At 38.1% G+C, this 12,882-nt stretch overlaps 1 protein-coding gene across 1 annotated transcript; it reads left to right on the forward strand.

Annotated features, from left to right (window-relative positions):
• The first annotated feature begins 890 nt into the window (after positions 1–890).
• LOC143344396 (U-scoloptoxin(01)-Cw1a) lies at positions 891–7,786 on the forward strand. The gene is made up of 5 exons (XM_076770421.1): positions 891–1,057; positions 1,217–1,288; positions 6,168–6,290; positions 7,137–7,238; positions 7,313–7,786. The coding sequence occupies exons 2-5, from the start codon at positions 1,217–1,219 to the stop codon at positions 7,388–7,390; spliced, it is 375 nt and encodes a 124-aa protein (XP_076626536.1). The 5' UTR covers positions 891–1,057; the 3' UTR covers positions 7,391–7,786.
• Positions 7,787–12,882: the final 5,096 nt, after the last annotated feature.

The raw sequence follows: 12,882 nt of genomic DNA on the forward strand, positions 1-12,882 counted from the left end.
GAGAAAAATATCGCTAGTTTCTTTAAGAAAAATGTTTGTATCGATTAAATTATTCAAGCACATCGTTAATTGTATAATTCTAGTAAATACTCATATGTTCGTATAACGTTTAGACTTGTCTTCTCCAAGTATGGTGTAAAGTTATCGTGGTTCAATAAATCTACACACGATTATGATTCATTAAAATATTTTCCCTTTGTTAATTATTGATCAATTGATGCTACAGTCATAGTATGTCTTCCTGAACGCGTTTAAGGATTAATTCCGTTTACGAATAATAAATTTTAGTTCTTAGACCATCTTAGGTACGTTTACCCTATACAGTAATGATTCTTAAAATGAACCCACATGTGATTCATAAGTAGAATATTTTTATCCCTTTCAACTGGAGGGATCCCCATTAGAGCTAGTGAAACATGAAAGACTATATTCAAAAGACACTATACGAAAAATGAAGATGCCAACCCTAAAGCGATGTTCATTTTAAGAATCATTACTGTACAGATTACTGTGTTTTTAAAGAGTCGTTTAAAGATTCTCGGTGCAAATAGACGAAACGATTTCCAATCGGTTATCCTGTGACAAACCTTTCCGGCGGTTCGCGACGACAAGATGAGAGGCGCATGGAAAAGTTGCAACCCTGGTTCAAGTACGATCAAGTTACGAGTGTTTTCACGGGTGTAAGAGCACGAAGGGATTGCGTAAGAGAAGAATCTGCGGCATCGCAGAAGATCCCTCCTCCACCTTCCTGGGATCTTCTCTTTCTACGTTCGTCCGGTGTGGGAGCCCCAGGAAAGAGGGGCTCTCAAGAACCCCCCCTTGTTCCTGGTCGATCTCTAAAGCCATATATATACCACCACTTCGTGGTAGCATCCTTCGAGAAAGAAACTTTGCCGGTAACACCGCGAAGACTGAAACTTGTGTAGGCGGAGGTCCAGCGAATCAGGGGGCCCGGTGAGTGCATTGTGCGATCGACGAACAAGGATCACCCGGAGATAAATGAACACCACGAGGAAGGATACTGCGGATTAAGGTGATTGGATTTTTCGACGAAAAGGTAAGTCGAGTCTTCCGCAGTTCGGAAAGAAAAGAAAAAAAATATTAAATCCCGTCTCGCGTCGGAAAGATCGTTCTTTTTCACTTGGATTCGAAGAAAATCGTACTTTTCTTCGATGTCTTCGAATTTATTAATCGTTGTACTTTTTCTATTTTTTAGATGATTTCACGGTATCATATTCTGTGCGCGATCCTGCTGTACGGCGCGGTTTTGTTGTACCAAGCGATGGCGGTAAGTAGATCGAGCCGCGGGCGTTCGTGCTCTAGGAGACAAAATTTCGGTTGAAAAGTCGAGCGATGTTGCGTAACACGCGACACATGTTCAGAGAGGGGAGGGTGTACCTATCATCTCGCGAACACAATGCCTTTACGAAACCCGTGCTGAATTCAACCGCGAAATTATTATATTCATCGCAGTTTCTCACGTGCAACAATGACAGAGGGAGGACGGCTATCTTCTCGTGTCATCTTCTTCAGCTGGCAGCGTGAAGTAATTCATTAATTAACCCCTGTTGCGCGAGCGTGCTTTCTCGTCGCGGGACTCGCGCTTCCTTGGACAAAGTCGTTCGTTCGACGAGCGTTCCCTGAAATTCAGCCGTCTTCCGTTCGAAATTGCTGCCCCCCAGGGCCGACACGATTGCGCGAGAACCGTGTTCGATTCCAGGAATTACGAAACACCCCGGGTAATTCGAGACCGCCTCTGTTTGTTTGAAACTTTATCCACAGGCAATCGTGCGACCGTCGAGCCGCGAGCGTATTCATTTTCACCGGAAACGATGACCGTGAACGCGTATCGAAACGGAAGGGCGGGATGGAAGGAAACCGAATTTTCAATGCCGCCGTGGCAACGGACAGAGAAATGAAAATGATTAATTAATCCGAGGATCGTTATCGCGGTTAACATTCACGGTACGCGCTTCTAGAGATTCTCCTTTAATCCTGTAATAAAATCAACGTATTGCTGTCGCAATTCGTACGACCCCATCATCCACCATTCTCGATACCTTTGCTAATCGAAATAAAATTACGCTTCTCGCTTGCAAAGTAAAAAATTACATTCGAAAGGCACGTACATTATTATTTAGAATAATAAACGCTTCGAATATTGCTTTGGATCTTCTTCGGTGTAAAAAATTATAACCTACAAGTAACAGTGAGTCATAGAAAACTCGGCCATCTTGTCTGTGGGCGACGCCATTAAAAAAATGAGGAATTTCGATGGCATTTCAAACTCATTATATAATGTAAATAATACAATTGCATCGAGCGTGTGTAATATATAATACAAATATTATTTTTTTTTAAGTTGGAAATTTTACAGTTATTATTGTTATTATTATTCATTTATTAACGGGAATAAACCCTTTAATATAAAAGATGTAATATGTAAGGAACTTCATACGTTGCAAGGATAATTTTAGACTTTCTAATGATCGTTCAATTAAATCAGTTTTAGTGTGTACAACATTTGCATGACTAATCATTCTGGCAATAATATCTCTGTTGAGTATAACAAATATCATAATAATATATTATGTTAGAAGAGTATAATTATATACAAAAACAAAATTTATCAGAGCAAATGTAATTATACATTTAGTGAGACATTTAGGTTTCCAAAATCTTTTACTTTTTCAAAATTTTCAGAGATAGAAGTTGTAACATCTCTGAAGTTTCATTGTATAAATGTTAATTTTGATTTGTTCGCATTTGCTTTGTACTGCCAAATATTGGAACTTTCTTCTGCTAACAAGTTCTACTATTCGCGAGAGAAATTCTAAAGACAGTGAAATTCTAAAGTGACATAAAATTATAATAAGAAAGTGTCTTTAAATTTGTGTTAAAGCTCATTGATTTTAAGTTTAATTAATTCTATTTGTAACTCCGTTTGACTCTAAGAAATATGTACATTTAACGGATTTGAAAAGAGCATGAAATTTAAACACAGAATTGGTACCAAAGTTCAGTGGTTGATTAAATTGTTTATGGAACTGTTAATGAAAATTCCCAAACCCAACATTTTCAAATTCATCGCAGAATTCATATCTACATAAAAATTTCAAGTATGGGACGAAAGGTAAAATGTTTATCCATAACTAGGAGGTTTGCTTATTTGTAGATAAACAAATAAAACACTAATAACTATACAAACAATTGTTGAACTTATTAATTACGTTAAACTTTTCTACTTTTATTTGAGATATGTTTGATAACATAAAATTAGTATAAATATGTGTAAAAGCACAGAATTTTTGAAAAACAATTTTAATATTTCAGAGGCACTTATAGCTGTCAATAGTTTGAATTAACGCTTCATAGCTAATTATCTCTATCTTCCAACAACTTTACTAAAACCACGTCGCTTTTTTTAGAGACAAACAATCAGACAACCCTTCGATGAACGCGTTATATACACTTGTGTTGCACTCAGACAAAAGTCCTATATTTTCGTTAATATTTCAAATTTTAACGTCTGACAATGTGTAACACATTCTTACAACTTCAAACTCTCACAAAATTAATATAAAAATTATATACCTATCTATCTACTTTAGCTAAGAAAAGCCAGAGATGAGAAAATACCTATATAACATTAAGTTCATCAAGGACAATACTAGTTTATGTAGAGACTGTCAATATTTTAAACTTGGAATTACGTAAATCTAATTTTGTACGATTGGTGTGATTCAAAAGTTTTTGTAAATGTTTTACAAAATTCGTGCATAGTTTTCTTTTAAAAAAATCAATATTATTTAAATGGTTTTGTTTGTTACGTTCGAATTTATTAATTGTTTTCTCAAATCGGTTAGATATCTATTTAAAGAATGACTTCGACAAAAGAACTTGGGGCTCTGAAATTTCGTACAAACGAATATTTTACTGTAGATGACAGTACAGTATTATACAGTATTAATATATGTATTATATATATTACAATTGGACGTATATTTTGCCTTTTGTAATATTTCATAAATTACTATAGAATACAATATTTGTACATTTCATTGCGTGTACGTTGTAGCAGAACAACGGTTTATCTTTGTACGTCCTCCAGTGACAACCAATTTTTTGTTTAAAATAAAATTAAGACTTTGCTTTCTTCCAGTGAAAGTAAAAAGGTCGCTGCATCGTACTGCATTCGACTTGAAATAAAAAATGAAAACAGAATATATTCAATAAGGTATAACACAAAATAGTTATGTGGTATCTACCTTACTTAATTCCATCATTTACCATGTAATTTAAAAAAGCAATGAAATTGTCAATAATTTCAAGAATGACTAATTGAAACGCGTATAGCTGTGCTATAAATGAATATGGAAAGAACTAATCATGAGTAACAGCTTAAGTGTTCTATTAACACGTTCACTTTCAGATGAAAACCGTGTAATATTCTGCAAAACAAAAATTTTGATTTTAGGCCATCGTAACCTATATAACAATTTAAGCTGAAACGTTGTTGTTTGGTAATATTTTTACCAAATTAATATACCATGTTTATACCATCATTTTATCAGAAACAAAGCAATTAACAATTCTCTTAACACATTCACTGCCAAATCAAAATCATACAATATTTTGCAAGACTAAAATTTGATTTTAATAACCTAAAATCTGTTTCACTACTGAGTTTAGTAAAATTTACAAATCCCATCCAAATTTATTTCCTGCAACATTTCAACTTGAGAATTAATTTTTCTAGTTTCAAATTCGGTGTTCCATATATGGGTGATGTGGCAATCAAAGTGTTAAATACCCAGTGTTGATTTTTTTTCTTATCACTATTTCTACTACGATTTTGTGTATACCTATTTCGACCAAAAGGTGCCTCCTGTCACTTTAGCGTTTGAATACAAATAATTGAAACTGTCGAGATTTCAAATTATCGATTAAATATAAATAGTTTGAGTAACATATATTTATATATTTATTGATAAATTGATTAGTATTTATCAGAGGTTAAACTCGGTTCTGCGACGTTGGACTTTGAAAATTTTACACTTCGGCCAACGGACCGATCGGTCGCGACTCTATCGCGATTATTTTGAAAACTAACACGACGACGTTGTGTTCTCCTGGCTTTAGTCAGGTTGTAAATTCTATCTTAATCCGGATATTTGTCTAAAGTAACTTGTTTCCGCGTTCAAAGCTAGATATGGCATTATGTGTAACTCTATATCTACTGTTTACTAGATCTGTATAAAGATATTAGTACATCATTCGACTAAAATGGGCATCCCTGTTGGATAAACCTCCGAAGGAATCCCTGACCTATCCGAATCTCGCGCGCAGTGAGTTCGTCGATCGCGGCCGTGGCTTCTTAACCGAGCATCGAAATCACCGGTCGCGTCGAGAGGGTGGAGACCGTGTTTTGCGGTTGCGCGCGTACCGCTGTACGAGAAATCGAATACAAAGGCACGGAGATGCGCATCCGCTCGCGGGGAACAATGTAACCCGACTTCCGGTCAGACATCGGCACGTGCACGCACTGGACTGGCTCGATCCGGCGTTTCGTGTGTCGCAACGGCCTCCTTTTTTCCTCTCATCTCGACCGATAGCCAATTGCGAAAAAGATCTCGCGCAGAGATCCCCTTCGACCGCGGTCTAGACGTTCTTTAAGAGCTGCTTGGATCATTAACCGCCGTTCGCGGAGGAGGGCTTCCTCGTGAACTCTTGAACCCCTCCCGAACCCTTTGTTCCTCGCACCGGAAACGGCTGCGTTCGCGTATCACGCAATCGCGACAAAATCCTCGACTCTCCTGTGCAAGTTTACCTTCTCTCGAAAAGTTGGATTATTTATAATAAAAAAAAGAAGGATCGTGGTAACGAAGCTAATACCAAAAGGAATTCTTGCTTGGTCCACATTCCATTGTGAATACATGACGAAAGCTGTCGACACTGTTTCGACAGAGTCGCGAGGCAATCGCCGCAGCGTAAATGCTCTTCTTAATTGCGTGTTTCGATCAACCGCCTTTGTTCCGAGGGAAACCGGGATACAACTATTGCGTGTCTTTGAGTATTTGCATTTAAATTAATGGTAATTGGGATATGAGCAGGCGTTGCTAAAAATTTGAAACAACTCGTGGATAAACTTTTAACTGACGTTCCAGCAAGTTGACGGTTACACGCCTGGCGTAGACTACCCGATCTACGATTCCGTGCCTTTCGGTCTGACGTTTACCTGCGGAGGCAAGCTACCTGGCTACTATGCCGACCCTGAAGCCAGATGTCAGGTAAATTCACACTGCAAACTACAGTCGATACTTTTACTTAAATGTTTCTTATGCATTGTAACGATTCATTAAATTAAAATAGAAGCAATTTTCTTCTTTTTCATTAGCTTCGCTTCAAAATAATTATCTCGATCGTTTTAAATGTTATTATTAGACTGCGGATGTTTATGTCAATAAAATATGTCAAAATATATAAGTAACATATGTCAAATATGTATCAATAATATGCCAAAATATACAGGAATATGCAAAATATATGTTGAAGTAATTTTATTACTTAAACATAATAGTAATCAATTATAATTTAAATTGCAATACGTTACGAGTATTTTTTTAATACTGTCAAGAGTTAATTGATGACGTTTATCACTTAAAAATAATTTATAAGCTGAGAACGAACCCTGAACATTACAAGATGCGATTAGGACATATTTGAATTTGCTAAAGTAGCATGCTTTAATTGTTTATCTGCCAAGAATACTTGAGAATTACTGATTAATAATATTCGTAGCATCTATGAACTGTTATTATGTTAGTCATTTCTGCCATGACTATCATACACAAACGTTAAATTAGTAGACTGAAATGGATGTTCGAAAGCCCAAATAAGCATTTCGTGAAGAGAAATACAATAAACATATATGACATATGTTTTTATAAACAATATGCAAAATATGCAAAATAAAAAATATATTTTTAAGGACCTCTAGTGATGAAACAAACTTTTATTTAGGTTTCACTCTTTTACCTATTTCCTGCAAACATATGCTTCTGCATAAACATCTGCAGTCTAGTTATTATAATCTCTAGATAGGATTAATATCGAATTAAACGTTTTTCTTTTAGGTTTGGCACTGGTGCTTGCCAAACGGACGGCAGTTCAGCTTCCTCTGTCCAAACGGCACAGTCTTCAGCCAGTCGGCTCGCGTCTGCGATTGGTGGTTCAAGGTGCAGCTTCCTTCGTCCATTCGATTTCTATTCTCTCGTTGTTTCGTTTGAATGTATCGTTTCGTTTGCCATAGGTCGACTGCAACGACTCGCCGAGATTGTACGGTATCAACGACGACCTCTACAGAGACGTGAACGGGAACAAGATTTAACTCAAACTGTATTCCTGTGAAACATTCGTATAAAACGCGCGTCGACGAGGGACAATTTCTGTACAGTCTCTTCGCGGCAAGGAAGCAACTTAACGGAAGCAAGATTCGGTCCAACGAGTTGCGGGTTCCTAGCTTGCCGACGGAGAGAGCGCGCGAACAGGGCGCTGTAATATTCTCAGACGCTAAATTCCACGCGATGGCGGCCGACCGTTACGAAGCTGCTCGAACTTGTAGATACACTTTCCACCGAAATCGATCGCACAACCTCTGTCCGTCAACCATAGAACCGTTCAAAATTAACCGCACAGTTTCGTCCGACAGACGATCCGACATTAACTCTTAATCGCCTTATAACGAACTCGATTCTTCAATAAAAACAAACAACTGATGCATTAATTTCTTTCCTGTGAATCGATCGAACGGGTCACGCTTTGATCTCGTTATCCACCATTAAGAAAGAACCGCGATTTCAGCTGCGAGAAGAAAAGAAGAGTCGAAATCCCATCAAGCAATTTCTTGGCATGATTGGACAATAGAAAGTGAGTGGTCGTCGCGAGCGGCCAGTTCGATCCCTACCTTTTCCTCGTCGAACGTCGCCATCGTTGCTACGTTTTTCCGTTTGCGTTTTGCATGCAAGTCCCGTCGCGGATACACCTTTTTTTTCCTACGTCCGCGACGGAGTTCCAAATCATCGAAACGGACGTAGACGAACTCGTCGTTACCGTTTCTATGGCGAGGAATTTCGATCGTTGTTGCGTAAATAAATAGAAATTTCGGCGCAACGATTTACGAAACCCTAGCTTCCGGTCTGTTCGAATATACAATTTAAAGCGACAAGGCCAAAGTCATCGAGCGTCGCCGTTATTCCGATGACGTACCGTTGCGCCGACGACGTGAGCGCAATGAGAAAATCTTTATTGCATCGTTGCTTTGGCGGAAGAAAAAAAAATCGAAGAATTTGGATAGCCATCGTAAAACCCACGGGGTAACCAGAAATTGCTCAACGATCCCCGCGTTTCCTTTGTGGTATAGTTGGGAAATTGGAAGATCGTACCTGTATTAAACGTTTGCCAAGCATTTTTAATCCACGCGGTTAACCAAACGTTGCTAAAACACCATCCACGTTTCCTTTACGAGCTATATAGTTGGGAAATTGGAAGATCTGTATTAGGTTAGACGTTTGGCAAGCATTTTTAACCCACGCGGTTAACCAAACGTTGCTAAAACACCATCCACGTTTCCTTTACGAGCTATATAGTTGAGAGATCGAAAACTCAATTTTGAATTCGCGCGGTTAACCAAACGTTACTCAACCTTGTCCGCGTTTCCTTTACTTGCGGGATAGTTGAGAAATTGAAAGAATTGCAATATTGTATGAAACGGTCGGTCAGGCTTTGTAATATTAGCGGCTAACCAAAAGTTGTTGAACACTGATCGCGTTCCGTTCAGCCGTGGTATAGTCGAGGGAATAAAAGAAATTGCGATTTCTATCAATCTATGTTAGATTCACGATTAACCAAACATTTCTCAATATCGTCTCTTTTACTGACTGTATAGTTGGAAGGATGATAGATCAACCTTGGAAGGAACTGCGACTCGTATTGGGTCTGGCGTTTGGCCAGCTTTTGTAACAATTGCGGCTAACCAAACGTTGCTCAACACTACGTTTCCTTTACTCGCGGTATAGTGAGAAGAATGAAAGATCAGATCAGAACGGAATTGCAACTTTTATTAGATCGCGTGTTCAGCTATGTAAGATCCCTGGATAGTCAAACATTTCTCAACGCTCTCCAAGTTTCTTTTGCTCGTTGTACAGCTGGAAAACTGAATGATCAGGCCAGGAAGGAATTGAGAATTCTATTATGTTGTTTGAGCGGTTTTGAGATAAAGAAAAACTGCTGAATACTCTTCTTTTTTATGCGATGTATAGTTTGGAAATCAAAAGATGAGCCTGAGTATTATTATTAAGAATATTTTACGTATATTTTCTTACAGATTCATGATTCGTGCTTAAGAGGTGAAACTACCCTTCAGATTTTTGAAGTTAGAAAATTATTTAATCGAAGGAAAAAATAATACAGAGAAAAATTGCACGGTTTTTGAGGAGGAATGAGATGGCTCAATTACAATTTCCTTATAGCGAAACAAAATATTCTTTTACCAATATATTCGCAGATTCGAGTAAATTTGTTCGCGAATAACGAAGAAAAATTATAGATCAACTCGTAGCCTAACTTCCGTCGATATTTCATTCGTGAATTAGAATTTTTTTAATCAATACCTAAAATATCGAAGTTGATTTGAAATATTTATTCGTTAGTCACGAATAAAATTTGCCCGACTCCGATCGGGCGGCACCGGGGCCTATTATTACGAAGAAGATGCTCGAAACGATGGGCAGGATTATTAAACATTTGCATGGAACTTTCCAAGCCGACACGTAACGCGTTAATATTCCGCGCGCGTGAAAACCACGCATCAGAACGCTCCTCGAGCAGATTGCGAGCGCAAATACCACGGGCGTACCCTGTACGCCTCGTCCTGAAATTCTTCGCGATCCCCTTTCAAAGATCAGCAGGCGTGTCGCCGGAGCGGGACGTCTTCGAAAGAAGAAATTCGAAGCGACTGACATTAGACGGACGCGAAGTTTTTCTCTGGCGGGACCGATCCGTATCGAACGAATCGTTTCGTTCGATTTAATCGGTCGGAAACTTTGCGAGCTGCCGTACACGGACACGACCTCTTTTCGGCAGAAAAAGTTCTCAAGAAAAGGAGAACCAGAGCTATCGTCCTTGAGCTTCAAAGAAGAAAGGATTCATTGTCCTTAGAAGAAACATAAAACTCACAAACATGATTATACGTGTGTTTCGAATGTTTTCAAGTTTCGAGCCTCCTGGAAAAAATTGTGATAAAGTATCATCGATACATAATGCCAGGAAAATTAATCTAAAGAAAGAATGATAAGTAATTTAATGCATATGTTAAATTTAGTTGCGAAAATATAGATCATTAGGCCTTTCCGAACGAAATGTATTTTATTTTCATTATTCTTTTTTTTAAAGACACATTCGATAATTTACAAATTGCTATTTTACGAATTACTAGAAATTCTATTTTCCTACTTTTTCGCCACGCCCATAGAAATCTTTTCTACGTTGCGGAACAATACACGCGTCTATTCCACTCCTACTCGCATAACCTGTAGATCAATAAACATGGATAAAGACAGTTTAACGCGACTTGCGCAACAGCAAATGCAAACATGCCATAATTTATGCTAATACAAATAGTATAATACTCCTATTTACAAATGTTAATTAAATGCTTTCGTAAAAGTTCAGCACGAATTTATATGCGTGATATTTTTTCTTTAGAACTTATCTACCGCATTCCCTAGACAAGATTATGATACGCGATCTTGATTTATCGTCGATGCAAAAACGCAGAGTTCTTTCCCGTCTTTCATTCTTCTTCAAACTTTTAAACCGATACGATTAGGTATCGATGATGTTCAAAGAATTCAATAACAAAATAAGAAGTATCGAATGGTATTGAAATTTCTAGCATTTGGTATTAAATTTCGATGTAGATACTTTTGTTATATAAGATTTGTATTAAGACATTTTCTTAGACAAACTAAGGCTTTCTGTACATTTTAAGTATTTATTTTTTTTATAACTGAAACAAAGCTAAATCGTCCGTACGTTACTTCGATTTAAATTAAAATTTTATAGCACGATTCTTTCCTTGTTTGAAACCTCGTAGCCTACTTTATAATTAATACTTCCGCAAACCGAGTAACCTATACTTTCCATGAAAACATAAAGAACAACTGAACAAAATCTGGACTGGACAAAAATATTAGGAAATTAAAAATACACTGATTTTAAAAACAAATTGATACAACTTTAGTAATTACAAAATCAAAAGTTCAACTCATTATACAGGATGTCCAAAAAGGTTGGAATCAAATTTTATTAGATGTTCCTGAGGTTAAAGGGACAAATTTTTTAGACAAATTGTTAAAGACAATTTTTTTAAGGAATCTTGTTCAATTCAACATAATTCAGTCAGTTTTGATTGTTTGAGGTTATTATATGTATGCAAAATGTCGAAATTAAGAAACTTATACTTCATATATTTTACAGGGTCTAATATTTTATATTTTATAAAGTTATACAGGGTGTTCGTCCACCCCGAGGAAAAATTTTAATGGGGGATTCTAGAGGCCCAAATAAGACGAAAATAAAGAATACCAATTTCTTGATGGAGGCTTCGTTAAAAGGTTATTAACGTTTAAGTTTCCGTCCGTAGTGAATTTTTTTCTAGAAAGTGATTGATGATCGAACAACGAATGGTTCACGAGACGATTGAACTTTCTGAGTTGTGATTTCTTCGAAGATCGAATGACGAGTGTCCTCCGTTTCCTCCTCAGCGCGAACCCCCTTCGAAACGCGATTTTGGGGGTTTGTCAACCGATTTGCGTTGATTTTTCTGATTCATCGATTGGCCATCGACTCGGGGGAGGAGGATCGATTTTCCTGCCCCGTTGGACAGAAAACTCCTCCCTCACACCCGATCGTGGCGGAGGAAAAGTCCCAGGTCACCCTGGACGAGGGTGATCGAGGTCTTTTCCCCAAATCGAAGGCCCCGTTAATTTTGCCGAGGAAAAAACGAGACTCCGGATTACTACTACCGGAGACTACTAAAGGTTTTTTTATTTTGTTGTTATATATTAAATAAAGAAACCTTACCCTATATGCCTCTATACGAGTTTCAATAATTTAGTACAATTTTCATGTTGAAAAAAAATCGGCTGAACCGCTAGGTGTACTATTTTAAGTGACAGTCACTGTATATTGTTGAATTGTCTTTTACAAGAGATTCAAGTTGCAATAGTTTGGTCGATATCGATTGACTGTGACCCTTTTAGCAAACAGCCAGTCCACTCGCAGCGTCGCGTCGATCAGTTTTTTAAACAACGTTCGATTACGAAACGATCGTCGCGCAAGCGTCACGGGAAGCCGAACTTCCTATTTCTAAACAGCCTGTGACTCCGTCGTCCAAGATAGAGACGGGGAGAAAACGCATCGCGCGCGATCCTTATCGATTAATAAGATCCCCCAGGCTTGATGTTTCGAGTCGCGGGCCTCGTCATTTTTGTCCTCGTCGATGTCCTTTGTCGACGGAGTCTCGCGTCCCACTTTCACTTGGTTTCTTGGATCGATCTTTCGAAAATCATCGAAACGATCCGGGTAGAATCCGCTCGGTGGGTTCGGTCGTTCCGAAAAGACCGCGACCGCGCGAGGAATCCCCTGAAGGCGCCGCGAGACCTTTTCGATCGCTCGAGATCCGTCCACCCTTTGTCCGGATTGGACCAGAACATCGAGGGCGAAACAAAAAAAGTTCCTAGTAAAAGCGAGGCTCGATCAAAGACTGTCCATAGAGACGGCCTTCCAACGCGTCGCTCGAGAGTCAAGTTTGAAAGGTTT

The sequence above is a fragment of the Colletes latitarsis genome, chromosome 8 (genome assembly GCF_051014445.1).
Source record: "Colletes latitarsis isolate SP2378_abdomen chromosome 8, iyColLati1, whole genome shotgun sequence".
Classification (NCBI taxonomy): Eukaryota; Metazoa; Arthropoda; class Insecta; order Hymenoptera; family Colletidae; genus Colletes; species Colletes latitarsis.

Excerpts from the sequence above, each read along its gene's own strand:
- LOC143344396 (XM_076770421.1), top strand. The coding sequence starts at position 1,217 with ATGATTTCACGGTATCATATTCTGTGCGCGATCCTGCTGTACGGCGCG. Across the intron at positions 1,289-6,167 it reads TGTTGTACCAAGCGATGGCG|CAAGTTGACGGTTACACGCC; the intron begins GTAAGTAGATCG and ends CTGACGTTCCAG. Across the intron at positions 7,239-7,312 it reads TCTGCGATTGGTGGTTCAAG|GTCGACTGCAACGACTCGCC; the intron begins GTGCAGCTTCCT and ends CGTTTGCCATAG.